Source organism: Sinocyclocheilus grahami, unplaced genomic scaffold (genome assembly GCF_001515645.1).
Source record: "Sinocyclocheilus grahami isolate Dianchi unplaced genomic scaffold, SAMN03320097.WGS_v1.1 scaffold165.1, whole genome shotgun sequence".
Classification (NCBI taxonomy): Eukaryota; Metazoa; Chordata; class Actinopteri; order Cypriniformes; family Cyprinidae; genus Sinocyclocheilus; species Sinocyclocheilus grahami.
The window spans coordinates 58,822-81,255 of NW_015505344.1; the positions used below are offsets into that span (position 1 = coordinate 58,822).

Below are 22,434 nucleotides of genomic sequence, written 5' to 3' on the forward strand. Positions count from 1 at the left end.
TTTGATATTTTTTCCAGATGTTGACATCCAAACAAACAAAAAAATATATGTATATATAATCCTCTACAGAAAGGCACAGTATAGGATGTGGTGTGATATCTAGAATCATTGAATCTTATAAAGTAATACTTTCAAGGTCAAGGCTTGCCATTGATTCTTGTATAGAGAGAAAATGAATATCAATCTTAATATTTCACTTACACCCAGTGTATTATATTTTATTATTTCACATTCATCAATTTTTAATTAACTCATCTCACAAGTAATATGTGATAGAATTGATGGCTCTCATGATTAATTATTGTTGTCCTGAGCGTGTCGTTTATTATAAAGACTTCATAACGGCAAGGTAATGAAAAATTGTGTATTGTGTTTCAGCGTTGTTCAGTTGGATTCGTCCCGCACACCAGAACCGTGCCACATTCTTTCCCGCCACTCCCTCCCCATCACCGACATCCACTGTGGCCTGATGGGACCACAAGCCCGTGTTGCCACCGCATCCCTGGACCAAACCGTTAAGGTGAGTTTTGCTCGGCTTGTCGTAAAGGATGGAAATTACATGCATCACTATATCTGAAATGTATATTTATATTATAGCAATCCTATAACCTCACATTGAATTTTTCATTGCAAGATAAATGCATTACATTTTTGAATGCAGTTTTGGTAACACTTTACTTGAAGGGGTGTGCATAAGACTGACATGACACCTTAATAACCTTAATAGAATATGAAGGAGGTTTTATGCATGTTTATGACAATTGTCATTAAGTGTCATTCGCTCAGTTATGTAATTTTTAATGCAAATATGACATTATTTGACCTAACCCTACCCCTAACCCCTAACCATAGCCCATAACAAAGACATCTCAAACAATGTCATCTTTGCATTAAAAATTACATAACTGAGCAAATGACACTTAATGACTGTTGTCATAAACATGCATAAAAAACCTTCATATTCATGATATGTGTCATGTCATAATTATGTAGGTGTCATGCCATGATTATGAAGGTGTCATGTCAGTCTTATGCACACCCCTTCAAGTAAAGTGTAACCGCATTTTTATACAACACAACAATGAGGTAATTAACATGGATTGTGTTTGCTTTCAATTCAATTCTTTATAATAATAAGATTAATAGAAAATAGATTTTTGCTGCTTGTTCAATTAAGTTAATTAAATCAGCTACTGCAACACAATCTGTAAATATTTTGTCACAACTTCATTTTATTCTATGCAATGTTAGCAGTATGCAGTGTTATTAGACATGATACGTCATTAGCGCGTTGCATTACGCTATTGCAGATCGAGCGAGAATGGAAGGCGTTATTATTGTAATATTATGCGCTTTGTACTGTAATGTTTTCTCACCGGTGAATGAGACCAGTTCCACCAGTTCCGTCTTTCATCGTGTCGCAGGTTAGCCTCTGGTCTGTCTGTGCACCTTCATGTGTTTTGGAGGAGGTGTGGCTTTGGAGAGTGATTTGCAGGGAGGGTGGGATCTTATGCTTTCAAAGCTAGCTTGATATTGCTGCAATCACCTACCTTACCTTTAAGACTATTTACAGCTATATTTGCAAAAATAAGCAAAAGGACAAAATAAATATATAGAAAAATTTAATTACACACACACACTCTTATATAATAATTAATAATACATGATACAAAATAAATATAAAACTTATAGCCATTGTTTGGTAAAACCTGTTTGAATTAGATGTATTGAATTAATGTAAGGTAAGGCAAGGCTGTTAGGGGCCGTTCACACAGAATGCATCTTTGCATCTGAAAATATGAGATGCAGCACTCAGAAACATATTTATAAAAAAGCACACTGCAGAATGCCTGCTTCACCATGTTGCCATCAAATAAAACTGTTGCCATGCCAACGTGTTACTGTTAACAAAAGCTTGTAACACCTGCCCCGCCTCCGGATCTTCTGATTGGTCCATTGTTTTGGACATTGATGAATTGATGACTGACATTGATGAACGCCGCTGCATGTAAAAGTTGAAATTGTTTTAATTTGCCACGGTGTCTTAAAAACGTGGCATACATGTGCAACATGCTGCAAAATTTGCGAGACACGAGCACAACAGTCACACTAGGGCTGCACAATTAATCGAATTTCTAATCGCGATTACAATTATGGATGCCACAATTATGTAATCGTTCAAAGTGGCAATTAATAATTCAAAGTGCGCTTATGTTATTCTGCGTGCTTAAGATGCGTTTTTTTTCTTTCTACATGTTATCTTAAGGATTTTTCCATTGTTTTAATTTTAGTTTTAGTATAACACTATAATACCATTCATATTTTAACTTTTTTATAATTTAAAGAAGAAACCAATCCGATGAATAGTTGACATTTGAGGCTTAATACTATATAAAAGCACAAAACGTTTTTCAGTTAGAGTGTTTTCAGCTTGTTTATTTTCATATAAAAATACAGCATGCAGTTGCATCAAACAATGGTATAAACATCATTCAGTGTAAATTGTGATAATCGTAATTAATAATCGCAATTACAATTTCAAGGGAAAAATCGACAATTATGATTTTTGTCATAATCGTGCAGCCCTAAGTCACACACATCCGTCTTGAGTGTTTACATAGAAAAACTATGGAAAGTAGCACATTGGACTGGAAAAGCATATTCTGTATGAACGGCCTCTTAAAATAGAGCAGTTTTTTCAAAGAAACACTGAATGATGGTGCAGACTGGTCAAACGAATAATTTTTTTTGCCCAGAAAGCCTTAATTGAATTGCATAGCAAAGTTTTCCTAAATGTAATTGATTGTTTTTTTATTTTTGTGTAGTGTATAAATCAATCATAAATCAATAAATACATAAAATGTACATGGCACTGTGCATCTTAACATAGTTATAGTTGTTTATTACATCTGTTTGTGTCCATTTATTGTTCCAAATAACATTTCTTGTAAATGCCAGACCACTTTAAAATGCATCTCCACATCCTTATGGTCCGCATGTGCCACCTACACACATCTTTGTATTTTTTCTAATGCTTTATATGGGAAGCCTGTTTTATCTCAGCTAATTTGATATGCTGATGTCTTCATCGGTTCTGTCCAGTTTTTGAAAAATCACTTGAAAAGCATAAATATTTATGAATTCATATTTCTCTGTCATATGCACCTAACGCTGCCTCACTTGTAATCCAGTTTGTAGCTTATTTAACTTGCTAAACTCTCGTAATGGCATCAAGAACTCGGGTCATGAATGGGGTACTTGGCTTGAGATGATGTGCTGTCTTTTCTGTCTTGTTTTATGTGGGAAGATGCTCTTAAATTACTGTTTGCTGCGATGAGACCTTGGATTGTCATTCAGGGGAGTCACACACATCCGTCTTGAGTGTTTACATAGAAAAACTATGGAAAGTAGCACATTGGACTGGAAAAGCATATTCTGTATGAACGGCCTCTTAAAATAGAGCAGTTTTTTCAAAGAAACACTGAATGATGGTGCAGACTGGTCAAATGAATAATTTTTTTTGCCCAGAAAGCCTTAATTGAATTGCATAGCAAAGTTTTCCTAAATGTAATTGATTGTTTTTTTATTTTTGTGTAGTGTATAAATCAATCATAAATCAATAAATACATAAAATGTACATGGCACTGTGCATCTTAACATAGTTATAGTTGTTTATTACATCTGTTTGTGTCCATTTATTGTTCCAAATAACATTTCTTGTAAATGCCAGACCACTTTAAAATGCATCTCCACATCCTTATGGTCCGCATGTGCCACCTACACACATCTTTGTATTTTTTCTAATGCTTTATATGGGAAGCCTGTTTTATCTCAGCTAATTTGATATGCTGATGTCTTCATCGGTTCTGTCCAGTTTTTGAAAAATCACTTGAAAAGCATAAATATTTATGAATTCATATTTCTCTGTCATATGCACCTAACGCTGCCTCACTTGTAATCCAGTTTGTAGCTTATTTAACTTGCTAAACTCTCGTAATGGCATCAAGAACTCGGGTCATGAATGGGGTACTTGGCTTGAGATGATGTGCTGTCTTTTCTGTCTTGTTTTATGTGGGAAGATGCTCTTAAATTACTGTTTGCTGCGATGAGACCTTGGATTGTCATTCAGGGGAAGTTTGCATCCCATTTGCGCTTGTTCTTTGTTGATGTGCACTTTTTATAGACCTTGTTAGGCATTTACAAGCCTCCTGTCTTCCAGCTAAAACACTTAAAACGGGGTAATTTTGTTTTAAATGGACAATAATGCACGCTTCCCCTTCCTCAAGTTCGAAACTTTGCTGAAATGTGATTTCCCCATTAATGAATGTGACAGGGTCAGTCAGTAAGTGTCTGGCTGTGATGTAAACTGCATAAGCAGCGGATGACAGTCCCTATGCTGCTGTTTCTCCTGTGGCTTCAGGCGACATGGTTTATTTGATTGAGAAGATTGTGTGACGATCAATGCCAGAGAGAATGATGTCCAGTGTGATGGATTGTATGGTCTGAATCGAGATTCATACAATATTTGACACACCTGATTGTTCACACGAGTTTGAAAACATACTAGGGTCGACTGATGGATAGTGCTGATTAGGTAGTAAATAAAAAAAGGTTCATTTAAAGGGTTAGTTCAGCCAAAAATTAAAATTCTGTCATCATTTACTCACCCTCAAATTGTTCCAAACCTGCATAAGTTTCTGGTCCCCATTGACTTATTTTTTCCCATGAAGGCAGTGGGGACTTTTGGCTACCGGCAATCTTCAACGTATTTTGTTTTTTGTTCAACAGAAGAAAGAAACTCGTGCAGGTTTGAAACAACTTGAGTGTGAGAAAATTATGTATATATATTTTTGGGTGAACTGTGCCTTTAAGACATGATATCATTGCAGCAGATGAGTAAATAATTAAATAGACATTACACAAACTACCTTTCTAAAATATTTGTTACATTTCATTAGACTTAATCTGTTGGCTAAAGTCCACAGTAATTTATTTTGCAGTCCTAAGTAGATGGGAACATTGTCACATTCTGTGTACGTGTTTGTTTTTTTGGGTTGCTGGTTAATTAGTGCCTCGCACATGAATAACTTATTCTTTCATTATCATCATTATAAATATTATCATATTTATTATGTTGAAAATAGTTGTTTTGCTTAACATTATTGTGTAAACCATGCATTTTTTTTGTGTGTTTGTGAAATTAGAATCATCTTTACTGTCACTTTCAATCAAATGATTATGTCCTTGGTGAATAAAAGTATGAATTTTTTTTGCAAAAAAATGTTACAGACCCCAAACTCGCGAAAGAATATGTATGTCTGTGTGTATTTATGTATATATACACTTGTTATGACGCCCGACACAGCTGCACCACCACAGCTCCCTATCAGACCCAAACAATTAATTTAAACAACAACGCGAGGTTACTATAACGATAGAGCACCTATTTTACGGGGTGCCCGGAGTCTCATCTTCCCCTTTCACAACAAAAACATCAAAACCAAGAAGTATCAAAAACGACAATTTATTTATTAGGAGACAACAACATAAACTTCAGGATAGGGAAGAGCCAAAATAATAAACAAAATTAGCAAACTAACTGTCGTTTAAACCTCTTTCCTGCATGAGATAAACAACAAAGAAAACACATTATCTTACCTCCCAACTAACCTCAAAACAAGAGAAAACTGAAGGAAAACAAAAGGCACCCTCGTACATTAAACAGGTAGTTTAACGGTCATGTACACAATTACAACAAGCAAGCTTTGATGTAACATCGGAGGTACAACATAGTTTGACAACATAAATTCAAAGTAAACAACTGAGCAGGGAGAGAGGAGACTCCCCGAGTGATCTTCCAGACGACTTTACATCAGCTCTACAGAACCTCTGACGCCACCGTAACAACATGCACCTGTGCGCACTAACAAGTGCTGTTAAAGGGGTCATCGGATGCAAAATTCACTTTTGTTGTTGTTTGAACATAAATGTGTGTTGGAAGTGTGTGTACACATCCACCCTATAATGATAAAAATCCACCCAGTGTTTTTAATTTTTTTATCCCTATTTTAAAATCCCCTTTATCAAACCAGGCTGTTCTGAGATTCCTGTCAGAATGATGTAGTTCTGCACAGGCCCCTCCCACGATAGTTGATTGACAAGGCCGTCTTACCTTAGACCCGCCCTGAGTAAGCTGTGAGCTGTCCGCCATTGTGTCGACTCCGGTGCAGGGGAAGACAAGAATGTCTCCGATTAAGCGATTTGAGATGTTTTGTTGTTGGATGTAATAATGAACACAGCAGTCGTCATTTACTCCCGACATCTGAGCCGCTGAAGATGCAGAGGATTAATGTTACGTTCATTTTTGAAGGGAATGCGCCGATCCCCGATCGACCTAAATGCGTTTAAGTTCGCGCGAATCATTCATGATCCAGCTTCATCTACAGAGAAGTATAAGGGTTTTTTATGAATCTTTACAAATCGCCTTTCCTAATAATGTGCTAGTTAGCCAGTTTCGCGGCTAAAGTTTACAGTCTGCTCGTCATCCCACAGAAGAGAGGGGCGGGGTCAGCAGAGCTCATTAGCATTTAAAGCAACATGGACTAAAACAACGTGCTGAAAACAGAGCTGATTTTGACAGGGTCTAAAGGATGTTTTTTACGCTACCATTGAGAAATTTTAACCAAAGTATGTTATAGACTTTTCATTAAGACCTAAAGAATCATGTCAACTTGTGGAAAATGGGCATCCAATGACCCCTTTAAGAGAAACAGAAGGGAGAAGGGAAACAACAAAAAACACGTGTACAATGACAGCGTAAAAAACTACTTTTTCATTCAATAAGATGCATAACGTAACAACAATCTATGTAGTATTTAAGTAACATAAAATATTTAGTTTATTTATCAAATTTATTGTGTACAATTTTTAATCAATCACTGATTAATCTTTCCTTTTTAGTTATTTATGGTTTATGGAAGCCTCCCAATGCTTCTTATTTTCAAATCCAGAGTATAAACTGCACTTTTTAGATCAAACTCCAAGAAGAGAAACTCCAGACCAGAAGCATCAAAATATCAAAGGAAGCATCAGCAGCAGAGCGTCCCGCCATAGTTCATCCAGAGATCACCCCGTGGACTCCCTTTGAGTGTTTCCTGTGTGATCATTGAACCTCAGCGATGAATAATTTCCAGTCCTTTATATTGATACCCTGTGAAGAAGTGGAGGACTTATTTGATCTTTCATGGATCTTTAAGCCCGAGTAACACTTCAGCTCTTGCCGCTGATCTACTCGTCACGTCTAATGATATTCCGGTACGATTTTGGATGAGACTTTATTCCTGTTGTCATTGACATTGCTTTGACAGGATTACGCCAATAATCAAGCCCATTATAAAGAAGCCACAGGCATGACTGATCTACAGGCCACACGCTCTGAGATCTGTCATGAACGACTGGCTGCTTAGTTTTTGTTTAAGCTGGAGGTGTGCCCGCGGCGCCACGGCACACAGGCATTCAATGTCACACTGAGTGCACTCTCTCATTATCCACAATCCCCCATGGGGCTTTTGTAGGACCGGTTGCTGTCATCACAGAGCTCTAGTGAGGAGAAATGGGTGAACGAGGTGTGGGTGACTGCGCTAATAATAAAGGGGAGTTTACCTCCAGGTGATTCACCTCTCTTTTTCTCAGGACCATGAACCATTTCCAAGATTGTTGTTGGGATGAATGTCCTGACAAAAAATGCGTTTGGAAAACTTGAGGGCAAATAATGATGAAATAATTTTTATTTTTGGGTGAATTATCCCTTTAATACATTACTTCATAATAACCATTACAAAAACTACCTTTCTAAAATTTTTGTTCCATTTCATTAGACTTAATTAGTGGGCAACCAATATATTTTCAATATATATATTATCGCGTATATATAATTGCAATTTGGCAATTAAATACATTAAATGGGTTTAGTTTTCACGGTTATTAATGTATGCAATTTCAGCAATAAAAATGTACATTTTTCTAAAAAGAAAACAAATTAGTTGTTTATTTTAAGAGATCTATCTTATTATCTCTTGCATATTTAGTATTGCTCTTTAATAAAGAAAAAAAGACTTCTTATCCGATTACTCGATTAATCGATGGAATAATCGGTTGAATACTCAATTACTAAAATAATCGATAGCTACAGCCCTAGTTACACCCCTACTGTGTACATATGTAGTATTTACATAACATAACAATCATACATATGTAAGTATTTAGTTCATTTATTACATTTATTATCTTCAATTTTACTCAAAATCAACTGATTAATCACTCTTTCCTTTTTTGTAATTTATGGATAATGGAAGACTCAATTTTCAAATCCAGACGATAAACTGCACTTTTTAGATTAAACTCCAGGATGAGAAACTGCAAACTAGAAGCATCAAAATATCAAAGGAGGCATCAGCAGCAGAGCGTCTCTCCAAGGTCATCCAGAGATCGCCCTGTGGACTCGCTTTGAGTGTTTCCCGCGTGATCATTGAACCTCAGTACTGAATAATTTCCATTTTGTTATTAAAAATTTGTTTTTAACAATACTAAAATTGAAAAACAAATTTGCAAATGATGCTAAATAAACTAGTGGATTTTTCAAAACTGCTATTTCCATGTCTCCTTCTGCAGCAACCAAAATACAGCTCTTTCTTGTCGATTTTGTACAACAACCTGAACTCCCTACAATACTGTATGTATCTATCTACTGAAAGAAAAAGTGAAGAGTGAAGCTTGTTGATCAGGTTCAATGTCAAAGTTGTTTTGCTTTCTAGTCAAACATCTGAATCCTGCCCTGGCTTCCTATTCCGTTTGAACCGAGTCTGTTTATGAATTTCATATAGGTTTATATGAGGTCAGAAAACTGATTTCTGCTGGCCTTGAATGGAGTTAGTCATCATTATAATGGATAGTGGGTCGAGTCATGCAGTATATTGAATTTTATATTTATATAAATAAATACAGCCTAAAGGTATGTGAAATGAATAAGCTATGTGAAAAATTTAGGAAAAATGGCATTGAAAATGCAGTCTTGACAGAATTTAAAGGCCAGTTTTTGAATGTTTCAACCAGTAAATGAGTTTTTTGTTTGTTTATGGGTGTCTCTTAGGAGCTTTTTAATTCAACTCCTTTTAAGCCAGTGAAAAGTGGTGCTTTTCGGTGGTGGAGAACACAGACGTCACTTATCAAAGGCTGAATATGTACTTTAAAGCTTCATCTCATGCTACCATTAAACTAAAATTGTTATTTTTTTTCTGATATTTGTTGGCTCCAGTCACTCCCTCCCCGTTTGTGCTCTATCCCCTTTAGACAAAGTGGTCGCCATCAGATTGCAATCAATCAAGTTGATCATTTTGATGTTTAATCCGTCCCACTGTTGTTCATTAGTCATCTGAGCTCAATAGCATCGGCTACAGTGGATTACGGCCTGTCAGTCATCGTAGATTAATTATTTTGTCTGTTGTTGTCGTGAGGGGATTCTGGGAGGTCACATCGCACAAAGACATGGGCTTGTTAGCGCAAGAGGGATGGAGAGGTGTCTCTGTGTCAAACTGCAGACTGATCGCTTTTGGGTGTTTAATGATGGTTAAAAACGTCTAACGGCTGCATGGATTGACAAACTAGAGTTCAGCCCACACAGATGCACTGCCTGACCTTTGACCAGTGCATTGGACAGCCTGATTTATGAAATGGTCAATTAATTTGGTTGAACAACACATGACCTTTACTCTACGTTTAGAAAGAAGCTTTTATGCCTGTGGTTTCTTATGAGGTTTATTTGAATTATGACTGATATACTGTCTGGGTGTATTAATTGGTTGATTTTTGACCATTTAGAAACTATTCCAGTAGGCAAATTAAAGGGATGGTTTATTCAAAAATGAAAATGAGTTTCATTCTTCTGTTAAACACAAAAGAAGCTATTTTGAAGAATGTTGGTAACCATACAGTTGACGGAAGCCATTGACTTCCATACTATGGAAAAGAAAATACTATGGAAGTCAATGGCTACCGCCAGCTGTTTGGTTACCAACATTCTTTAAAACATATTCTTTTGTGCTCAGCAGAAGAAACAAACTCATACAGGGTTGGAACGACATGAGGGTGAGTAAACGATGACCGAATTTTCATATTTTTCATCACCAGCCTTGTGACAGTGTTAAAGGGGTCATATGATGCAAAGATATTATTTAAACTGAGCTGGATGTTGACATCACTGAATTCAATGATGAACTGTCTTTAACTGAAAAATTTGTGTTTACTATTGTCATTTTGCAATATTGACACTATTTTCCTAATTAATGCTGTTCAGTTGCTTTGTCACAATCTGTATTGTTAAAAGCGCTATATAAATAAAGGTGACTTGACTTGATATGATGCTGCTAAAAGGCGTTATGCGAAGCTTCCAACATAGTGATGTAGGTATGTGGGGGCGTGTTAGAACGAGTCGTTTTAGGTAGGTGTGGCTGACTCTTAACTTTTATAAAGAATATCTCTTTGGACTTGAGACTTTAGTCTTTGCAACTTTACAGATCTTCTTTATGCACCAAGAGCTTGTAACACTCCAAAGTGAAAGGAAAAATTGAAATCGCATCATATGACCCCCTTTAATTTAGTATTATGTAGTGTTTATTAATACTTTAAATTGGCTTTTATTTTCATATTTTCATTTATTTTTTTCAGTTTGCTTTTGTCAGTTTTATTAGTTTTTTATATTTCTGAATAGCTTTATTGTTGTTTCAGTTATCATTTTTTGTATTTTGAGTAGACCTACTTATAGTTGACATTAAGTTGCCAAAGTTTGTCATCTAATATTTATATTTTATATTTATTTTGGCTCTACTTCAATTACCAAAAAATAAAGGGTTTCTGTTTTAGTTATCAATGAAAACACTGCCTTGTTAATAAAATGTTTTACTTTTTTGTAAATTTGTGAGTTTTGAGTAAATATTGTGTAAACTTAACATTAATTTAAATTCATAATTTATAATTCATAATTTCAATTGTACATATATAAGTGTAAATATATATTTGTAGTCATATTTCTGAACATTTAATGTAATAACATTGTACATTATATTTTATTATAATTTTATATTATTATAAGGTTGTTGTTATATTGTTGTTTTTATTGTTATGATAGATTTATACTGTTTTTTTAAATTATTATCAGAAAATCAGCCACTCTAGATATCTCCATGTTTTTCTTAAAAATGTGCATAAATTATTAAATGATTAAAATTATATGGTTTCTGTTCTGCATGTCTTTTCTAATTCAGTAAATGTGGCTATGTGATAATGGGCAGTTTCCTTTCACTCTTAACATTTTATGACTGGGTCATGGGCATTGATCCTTTTCAGCCAAAATTATTTCACGGTCAGTTTGTCTTCTTTATGATGGGGCATCAATCACCTTGGACTCATGCAGGGAAGGGCTGCGGAGCTCCTCGGTTAATTCTCGTTGCACAAGCTCACATGCAGTATGTTCTTGCTCACTAAGTAAAAAATCTTCCACTTCAACTTTATATTTCCATTGATTGAAGATGTTTTAAAAAGCAGCTGTAAATTTGAGAATAATGGTTGTTCTCTCCTTACAAGATCTGCAAGAACAGACCTTTCACTTGGACTGAAAGTTTGAGATGTTGGCTCTGCAAACTCACTGCAGAGAACTAGAGCTTTCCAAAGCTGAGCTTCTGAGCTGTCTAATGTCCACTTCAGCACTTTCTCTGAGACGATAACACTGCATTACCCCTGAACCAATGAGAAACCATCAGACTTTTTGGCAAAAGTGCTACCATTAAGCTGGAAGTTGGAACAGGAGCGTGTAGATGCTGAAGAGATGGCAGTCTTTGAGGATTTGATCTTCCTGAGGGAAGCACCGTCCTGACCTAGACAGAGTAACGATTACTGAGAAGTCTTTGTCTTTTTGTATTCACTCTTATCTGGCTCTTCATTCTTTTCTCTGTCTGCCTCTCTTTGTGTCATTATTCAGTTCTAGTTTAATCAATGCAAACGTCAAAGAATCTAATGATTTTGTGTTTTTATTTTTTCTCCACACATTAGTTTATTAAAAAACATTTCTTGAATACACCACTTCTATGCAGGATTTCTGCAGGTCTTAAAAAAATCTTAATTCACGCTTTAACAAATTAAGGCCTTAAAAGGTCTTAAATCAGAGCAGAAAGTGCTAAATTCATTAAGGCATTAAATATTGCATGCACTATGAAAAATGACATCTTATGCAGTATTTTGTTTTGTTTTCCAATGCTAATATCTAAACATCTCTAAATAGATATACTATTGATATGTAAATTGAAGATATGACGATATGGCTTGTAGAGTAACGATTACTGAGAAGTCTTTGTCTTTTTGTATTCACTCTTATCTGGCTCTTCATTCTTTTCTCTGTCTGCCTCTCTTTGTGTCATTATTCAGTTCTAGTTTAATCAATGCAAACGTCAAAGAATCTAATGATTTTTTTATTTATTTGTTCTCCACACATTAGTTTATTAAAAACATTTCTTGAATACACCTTCTATGCAGGATTTCTGCAGGTCTTAAAAAAAATCTTAATTCACGCTTTAACAAATTAAGGCCTTAAAAGGTCTTAAATCAGAGCAGAAAGTGCTAAATTCATTAAGGCATTAAATATTGCATGCACTATGAAAAATGACATCTTATGCAGTATTTTGTTTTGTTTTCCAATGCTAATATCTAAACATCTCTAAATAGATATACTATTGATATGTAAATTGAAGATATGACGATATGGCTTGTTTTCTGAAAATTCAACAAAATTAAATGAGTTTAAGCTTAAAACAAGGGCAAATGCCTGTCAATGGGGAATTAAAACTTGTTTTCCCTTTGAATTAAGTTTTTCTGAGCCCATTGGCAGATATTACTTTTTAAAATTATAAACTCGCTTAATTTTGATCAATTTCACATAAAAAAACGAAAACATCTAATGTCATTTTGCTTCTCAAGCAGATGGATCTTGATTTAAGAATCTTTAGAAATTTGCACTGGAAAACGACAAAAATACTGTTGAAGAACATCAGTGTTAGGGATTTTTGCCTAAATGGTGATTTTGGATCGCCGCATTTAATATAAGAATGCAAGTACAGAATGATGCATTTGGTGTGCGATAGAGTAAACAGTCATATATACAGATGTATTCATTAGTGAGAAATATGTATATATATATATATACACTACTGTTCAAAAGTTTGGGATCAGAGTTTTAATGTTTTTTAATGGAGTCTCTTGTGCTCATCAAGGCTGTATCTATTTGATCAAAATACAGAAAAAAACTAATATTGTATTATATTATTTCAATTAAAATGTAAAATTATTAATTAAAAAATAATTGAGATCTGTTGGAAGTTGTATTTTTAAACTTTGAATTTTGCTAATACAGGACATTAACATGTAGAGACCATATTGACTTATTATGTTCCCTTTCATTTATTCTTAAAATTGTCTTTGCTTGGTCTTAAAAAGGTTTTAAAATGTCTTAAATCTTCATAAAGCCTGCTGAAACCCCATCTATGATGAACGTATAAATCACCTGAATCATTGAAAGGTCTAATGCAACAGAGCTAAAAAAGAGAAAACGTTAACTTGCGTTACGTAAATAAACTTCAGATTATGATTTATACATACATTTTCTGTATTCTTATAGGGAGAATATTTTATTACTTGAAAACGCTTAACTTTTTAAAAACCATTTAATCAAAACTTTAGTTGAAATAGTCTAAAGGTCAAACATATGAAACCAACTAAGAACTTGGCATGTGTTTCAAACTAGATTATTAAAAGACATCTTGGACCTTTTTTTTTAATAATTTTTTTTATTGACCAGCTGTATTTCTCTCTCCTCATGTCACAGGTCTGGGAAGTTTCCTCTGGGGAGATGCTCCTGTCCGTCCTCTTCGACGTCGCCATCATGTCAGTGACCTTTGACCCCTGCGAGTATTTCCTATTCTGCGGAGGCAGTGATGGCAATATTTTTCAGGTGTCTCTCTGCAGCACGGTAAGCACTTTAGATGCCGGCATTTCCTGATCACTGGCATTTATTCAGGTCCGATGAGACCTTTGCAATAGAGTTTTTGTCACCATTGTGAAGTTGTTTATGAAATGTTTAATTGGCCAATAGCACATGGACAAGCAGCCTGTTGTGGTTTCATAAGCAATAACGCATCCTGTCTTATCTTCAGTGCATTAGACGGAGAAGTTTACAGGCATTTTAACTGGACTCCTGCTTGGCAGCGATTAGATATAAATAGTGTTGAGTCATTTTCTATCAGATCTTTTCTTTCACATAGTCCTGAGAGTAAACTTAGTCAATTTCTGCTGTGAAACGTTTATATGCTGATCTTTGTGATCCTCTGTCCTGATCCTTCACATGTCTCCTCAGCACTGCTGAGAACTGAAGTGAGTGGTTATTTTTTTAATTTTTCTGGTGAGCTCTCTGTTCAGTCCAGGTCAGGGCATCTTAGAAAAAACTCTCAATGCTGAAAGGCAAAAATTAATGTGTTTCCTCACATTCTCACCTCGCTTCACCTTTACACTTCTCTTAAAGGGAATTTCAGATGAAACGTATGCAGGTGTCATGGCCATTGTCAGTTTCACTTAAAGCCCATGTAGTTTTGCTGGATCATTGGAAGTAGGTTATTCCCCGGCAGGTGCCTTTGGCTTTGAGAAGATATGAGGCTCAACCAGCGGAAACATCTGTTTACGGAGAACATTGGTATTGGGAAGTTTGTGGAAATTATTTTATTTTGAGGAGATCTCAGGTAATGCATTTACTCATCCTCATGTTGTTCCAAACCTTCTGTGGGAGATGTTTAGCAGAATGTTCATGCTAGGGGTGGGCGATATACCGGTAGACACAATAAAAAAAAAAAATTTGAAAAAAAGAAATTTGTCAGTTGACCAATTGTTGTTACACGCTCACATGACGTTGCTGTGCTAAATGGTAACGAAAATTTATCGTTTGCACACATTTTTAAGGATTGCAGTTTAAAAACAAGTGATTTTAAGCCATTGAAACTAGGGGTGTGCGATATTGACAAAAATAATATCTCTATATTTTCTGGGATTTTATCAATAACGATTATTAGACAATATTTTGCTTAGGGATGCACGATATATCGGCCACCATATCGGTATCGGCCGATAAATGCTCATTTTTTCTGTTATCGGTATCGGCCTGATAAGAAAATTTGGCCGATATCTTAAAGCCGATAAATAATGCATTATTTCCTTCAGAGACCCTTCTGATGTGCGCTGTTTGTTTGCAGCCTTTTGTGCAATTGTACGTTGTAATATTGTGTTTATTTGATGTATATCTGATTTATCTCATATAGAATGCGTTTGGTTAAGTTAAAAGAGCGCTTCAGTTTACCGGTGATCGTCTTTAGCTCAGCGCACGCAGCTCAAACAGCAGTGCACAACATTAATAACTATGATTGGGAATGTTGTGTATATAACATTATATACAATTCTGTTTTATTGATCTGTAACGCATTCATTTTGATTCTTTACACGTGTAATGATGTCCAGTGACTTGTTTGCATTATTTATGCATTATTTTATTTATTTGTAAGACTTTTTTATGACAAAATTTGGTAATTGGAGAGTAAAAATATTTTTAAAACGTACACCGTTCAAACTAGGCTGCTTATGTTGAAGTGTTTGGGATGTGGCTTTTAATGATGAGACCTTTTTTGTAATCAGGCTCTCAAAAAGTATATAACAATTTGGATATAGATTTATCGGCCAACATATCGGTTATCGGCTTTCAAAAATAAAGAATAATCGGTTATCGGTATCGGCAAAATTTTCATATCGGTGCATCCCTAATTTTGCTGAATGTGTTATTGTGCTGGTATCTTTAGGACTGCTGTGGACTGGACAGCTGACTCCTAAAGTTTTTGATATTCTTCATATTCAGTGTGGTGGTCAGATAGAAATTAATCTTTTCCAATAAGTTTAAATAGATTTTTATTTTATGGGCAATTTTAACCTTTATAAAGCCATTTTTTCCTAAAAGTGTCCATTATGTTTTGAGTCAAATTCTTACATTTAATCAGTGAATTACAATAATAAGACATTTGGGGCTTTGAGGAAACACAGAAGCTGCATCTGAAGTGGCATTTAGATGTATTTACTCACTGTTTAATGCAGGACATGAATGCATTTAACCTGCAATTACAAATGCATAAATAATGTTTTGATGTATTAATCATAAAACGTTGAATACATACTTTAAATGTGAAATTAAAACCGCCAGTAGGTGGCAGCAAGTCATTGTTAATAAGTAAGTCATTGCGATTGAACTGAATAATTTAAACGGTTGATTCATTCAGAAACGAATCACTGTCATGTTGCTCAGAGATGCAGAACTGCATTGTGGCTGTGTTTGGAATTATTTTTGTTGTCGAAATAGTGCAAAAACAGGAAATATTTTTTCAAAAATGTAAGTCTCTTAATTAACTTCTTGTTTATTGAACTGTTGTAAAAAATCTATATCACATTTGTAATCATGGTCATTTTTGGGAGAAATAACAGCACTCTTCATGAGAAATTGATTAAGTATATGAAGTGGTATAATGTATACATTTTCTGCCTCTAAATATATATTTAATAGACTGAATCATGCAGTGAAAGAACGCACTCTAAATGCGAACACACACTAGTCTAGACTTCATCATGTAATTTATGCGTGCACTCTGTAGGTGTGTTTTGTTTGGTTTTTACAAAATACTCGATAATGTCAAATCGCACATCGTTAAAACAACAATTACGATATTATCGCAGACAATATATCGCACATACTGTCATGATTTCACATTGAATCTCTGAATCAGTGTAGAAACAACATAAAAATGGTATAGGCCTATTATATGATTTTAATGGCATCTTAGTAGCCTGTTATTAATGAAGGCCAGTATCATTGAAGCTTGAAAGAGCAGGCTGTCTGAAATGGCTTTCTGATCCATAATTGTTGAAAAACTCACTTAAATGATAAAAGAAGGAAGAAACGTTTGGAAGAACCAGTATTTTCTGGTCAGCACTTAATACGATTTGTCTCATAGCTCTCACCATATCATAAAGTATTCCTGAGCTCATATTGAGAAACTGCAAACCTAACAGGAGATGCTAGAGGCATAATTTTTTTATGAATAAACATGTTTCTTCTTGAGGCAGTGTTTTACGATTGAAGATTTCTTTCTTCTTTGTGTTTGTCTAATTACGTTTTTTTAATTCCGTGTATGTGAGAGAGAGAGACAGCATGTGTTCCTGTTTCTAAACGCCTTTAAACTGAGGTGAAACTGTGTGCGGTTCATTCCCAATCTGTCCAGATGCATTCATCATCATTCTTAAACATTAATCAGGGCATTAATTAGCTGGTACTGACGTGCTTTTTCTCAGCCTCTCGGTTTTTCATTCTGCTCCTCGCGTCTGGAATCTCAGCCAGCCTTATTAGTCTACAGGGTTTCCTGATTTATTTATTTTTTCATGTTTCTAAAACCTTTCAAGATGTTCAAAGGCTATTCATTGATAGACTCGTATCTCTTTGACTTCTAAGGCTGGTTTTTACACTTAACACTTTCGGTCTACTGTCTTAAAGTTGATTTCACAGTAAGATTAATTGGTGGGATATAAGAAATGTGAGGAGGCTTGGAACATGGCGTCCTGAATTCTTTCCAAAACCTCGGCCTCGATCTTCGCATTCTGATTGGTTCAGAAGTTTCCCTTTGAACAATATACAATAACTTGCCAGTAAAATTTGTGGAAAACAAAAAAATCCTCCTCTCGGGACTAGATGATGGGCCTTTATGGTGTTCAGTGATTCGATTTCATGTCGAAAATGATTGTTTATTATGCAGTTGTGACCTTACACGCCTCTGTTAAGCTTCTCTTCTCAGTCCAGCAGTTTCATTGCCCTCTTCACCCTGTTGAAAGTGCGTCCTCAGCTCTGTTTCTTTCCCCTTGTTGTTCGGATTGTCTTGTCAGTGATGAACGAGGGTTGAATTTGCCATATTTAGATAGAAAAAGACTTTCTGACAGGAAAGCTTACAACTCCCTGCCTGCTTGAAGACGAAAGACAGACAGGGAAAATAAAAAGACGCAAAGAGAAGAATACAGAGCGGAGAAGTGTGTTACTGCTGAAGTTTTTTTTTTTTATCTAATCCTGTCAAGACTTTCTGACTCACAAAGACATCTGTTTAACTTAAAAACCCTAGTTCTGAACAGCCCTGCTCTATACAAACACTTTAATGTAGAGGTTTAACTTAATTTAACTATATATATATATATATATATATAATACACACGGTGTGCACATAAGTATCGTGCAGGTGCGCATGCGTGACCAAAATGAAAAATGCAAACTGTAAACAAGTTCAGACCGCTCATTTGCGTACTGACATGGTAGACAGCTGTTAATGCAGAATCACCGTTTTAGATCGAATAACTGTATATATAAGATTTCCAGTCGAGCTGAAAGCACAAATCTAGGTTATGTGCTGCCGGTTTCACAGCAAAACACAAGATGACTTTTCATTCACTTACACTGTTCACTCGGCAACCCAGCAGCGCAAATACATACTTGCCAGCAACCCGACAGAATAAAAGCTTGCTAATTTTGGGTTTGAAAATGATGAAAATTCATAAGAAAATCTAAATATTAGCATTGTATTATAAAATAATTGCATTTTTGTTTAATACTCACTTTTTATTTAAAAATATAATAGTATGATCACACTATTTATTATTTTGTTTGTTATTTTATTTAAAAATACAAAATAAAAGTATTGAATTGATGATAATACTAATCAATTCAATATCAAATTATTAATGTTTTAGCTAAGTTGTAGCCATGTTATACTAAATTAAAACGTGGGAAAAAATAGGGTTGTGACGGTGCCGTGACAGCCACATCACCATCGTCTACTGCCACCGGCAATAGTGCACGTGACTTTATTTATTATTTTGTTTGTTATTTTATTTAAAAATACAAAATAAAAGTATTGAATTGATGATAATACTAATCAATTCAATATCAAATTATTAATGTTTTAGCTAAGTTGTAGCCATGTTATACTAAATTAAAACGTGGGAACAAATAGGTTTGTGACGGTGCCGTGACAACCACATCACCATCGTCTACTGCCACCGGCAATAGTGCACGTGACTTCACGCACTCTATAACAAGCATGTTTTGTGCGAAGTTTTGTATACAAATGTAACCTAATCGTAATAGTTGCAAATTGTTTTATTTAGACTATATAGGCTTGTTCACACCGGGACAAATATCGCGCGCGATTATCTCCGACGTTTAACGCCTCGTGACTAAACGAAGGGTGCCAATGTGAGTGTGCACACCGACGCGCAAAACGCGAGGTGTAAAAGCATAATTTTTTAAAAAACGCCTCGGGCTCATTTTTTTGGTTTGACGCGCTGCGTTAAAAACTGGCCGACCAATGAGATTGGCGCTTTTGTTCACGTGCCTGGAGCTGCTGAAGTTACAGTAAAACACGACTTGGTGGCGCTCAAGCACAAAACGGTCTTGCCGAGCACACATTGATACCTAACGACGAAGAGGAAGTAAGTAGACCAAGAAGATGCATCGAGGCAAGATGAATGTAGAGCTGCTGGTCTCATTGGCGTCTGAACACAAAGGGCTTTATGACAAACGCGACAGCGACTACAAAAATCTCGATAAGATAGAGTTGTTATGGAGAGGAATTGCAGATCAAATAGGATTCGATGTGTACCAGGGTATTTCTGTTTTTCATTAAGCGCCATCTAATGTCAGGGAGTGAATTTGCACGTTCACTCTGCTCATCGCCTCCAAAAAAATGCTTGGGTATGAACACAAAAGACGCATCGAAAAACATCGGCGATAAGCGCGCGCGATAATCGTCCCAGTGTGTATGAGGCTTAAGTCAATGGTAATTCACAAATGACCTCAAACGCCATACACAGCGTTTCCTTTAGATTGGCAGGTTTGAGCGCAGGAAAATAGTTTATGCATACAGCAAATAAATTTTGTGTTGGGCGATGGGCCTTGTTGGGAAACCAAATACTACATCACCGTAACCCATTTGTGTTTGTACAAGTGTCTTTAAGTTCCCGTGATCGCAAACGCGATAATTGTAATTGTAAATAATAATTGAGCAGCATATCAGCATATTAGAACGATTTCTGAAGAAGCATGTGACACTGAAGAAAGTTCAGCTTTGCCTCAAAGGAATAAATTAGATTTTAAAATACATTAAAATAGAAAACACAAATTTTATATTGCAATCATTTTTCACAATATTACTGTTTTAATTGTATTTTTTTGTTTAAATAAATACAGTCTTTGTGAGCAGAAGAGACAACGATTCTCATGCACATGCCTTCCTCGTGGTAGCTGTAGCAGCTCTTTATTATGCTTTAATGCACACAGTGGTTTCACATAGATTTTGGTACAGCGTTTGTCTACCATGTTTAACTGGCTTTGTTGAACACAGTCTCTTCAAGTCATTTTAACCACAGACCTCCCTTTAATCTCAAATCAAAAAGTGCTATTCTAAAACCCCATTAAATATTCCATAAGGAACTCATAGCTGGAAATTGCCAATTCTTTCCCGGGTTTCACGACTACAAACTGAACGGCTCTATTGTTTGAATTATAACAAGGTCTCTCAAAACTATCTCCCTCTCCTGATCACATGGATTTTATTTCCGGACCAGTGCGATGTCTGTCCGTATTAATGTGCAAATCTGAATATGAAAGACATGCGTTTCCTTCCAGAATGGCTGGAGATCTCCTGCTGGCTTTAACTCTTCCTGTCATGTATTATTGATGCTCCTTATTGCCAGGCTTTAAAGAGGTGATGTAATGATTTGAGTCAGCAGTGGTCCAGTCCAGGCCACCGTACTTCTCCTACGGCCTCTTCCTTAATTAATGCCATTAAGTCAATCGATCAGACCATTTAGGAGACAGTCGGGGCTAAATCCCATGGTACCTAATGGAGGCTGCGGGACGGAGCGTGATTGTCTGTGTGTACCAGGACTGTAAGCTAATTTGCTCTAGCCGGTGATCAACTGTAAGGATTTTTTTTCAGCTGCTCTAGTTGGCATAAAAACATGTACATGATCAACGAGACGTAAGATGCAGCGAGACCCCAAACTGTCACACTGACCCCAAGCCAGCAGGCTGTCGTTATTGCTGACCCATGTTAGCAATAGCATTTGGATCGTTTTCTCCACATTGTTATAAATGTTTCTCCTTTGCTCTTTTTCTCTCTTTCTTTCCTACTTGGCAGAGTTTAAGCCGGGATAAAACCTTCCAGACAGACAGCGACGGCAATCAGGTGTTCAAAGGACACAGGTGAGGTTGGCTGCACTTATTTTTTGACCCATGTGTCTGTCCTCGGTTATTACTTCAGGAAAAGACGTGCGTTTTTGTGCCGGAGCCCAAAGTTCAGACAGAGAAAGGAAGAAAGGTGAAAGTCTCTCGCTTCTGCTCTGGAGAGAACTCATTTTGGATTAAATTCCTTCTTTCTGTGCTTTGTGCAGAACCTCCGCCTGTGAAGCGTTGCAGGCAGAAGGTGTAATCACAGCCTCCATTTGCGGTGGTGTTTTCAGGTTACACACAGCGAGAAATTGGCCGATGCTGGTGGCAGAAAGGCTGTCATTTTGGCATCGTACTGTAACAAACACATGTTCATTTTTATGACAACTTAATGTGGCTTGAGAATTTAATGTGGCTTTGACTTAGCCTGTGTACTCTATATTAAATTGTTTTGTGGGTTATTTGATTATATGAAGTATATAAAAAGACAAATAATTATATCAATCCATTCGGGGAACACTCTGTGTGTGTGTGTAAAATGCCTGGGTAGACATAATTATATATAATAATAATATAATAGAAATCTTACAATAATTTCAAATAAATCATATATAAATAACTCATTCATATAAATCATTTTTTGAACTTTCTATTTATCAGTGAATCTTGAAAAAATATCAGATATTTTATAAATAGAATGTTTATGTATATATTTCTTTGAATAAATATATATTTTATTATATTATGGAATAAAATAATATTATGAATTTTTATTAGAGAATATTGAAAATATATAATATTTATTTTTAAAATAGTGTACACTAGGGCTGTCAAATTTTTTTTTTTAATTTCGAATATTCGTCGAATTTAAAATAAAAATCCACATTCTAATGCAAAAACGTTGCATTCGAATTTTAGGTGTGCGTTAAGGAGGCAGCCTTATCAGTGGCGCACGAGATGCGATGACGATGTAAGTGTCCTTGCATTATAATGTTTTTGTTAGCCTATCCAGTTGAAGCCACTAGATGCGGCGCTGCTGCGTT

General features: G+C 35.6%; 1 protein-coding gene across 1 annotated transcript in view; it reads left to right on the forward strand.

Moving 5' to 3' along the window:
• wdr18 (WD repeat domain 18) overlaps window positions 1-22,434 on the forward strand; it is a 65,246-nt gene that overhangs the window by 12,192 nt on the left and 30,620 nt on the right. Inside the window, exons 4-6 of the mRNA XM_016282721.1 lie at window positions 379-520; window positions 13,928-14,071; window positions 21,363-21,427. Of these exons, the coding sequence (XP_016138207.1) occupies window positions 379-520; window positions 13,928-14,071; window positions 21,363-21,427 (351 nt within the window). The remainder of the gene's footprint in view (window positions 1-378; window positions 521-13,927; window positions 14,072-21,362; window positions 21,428-22,434) is intronic.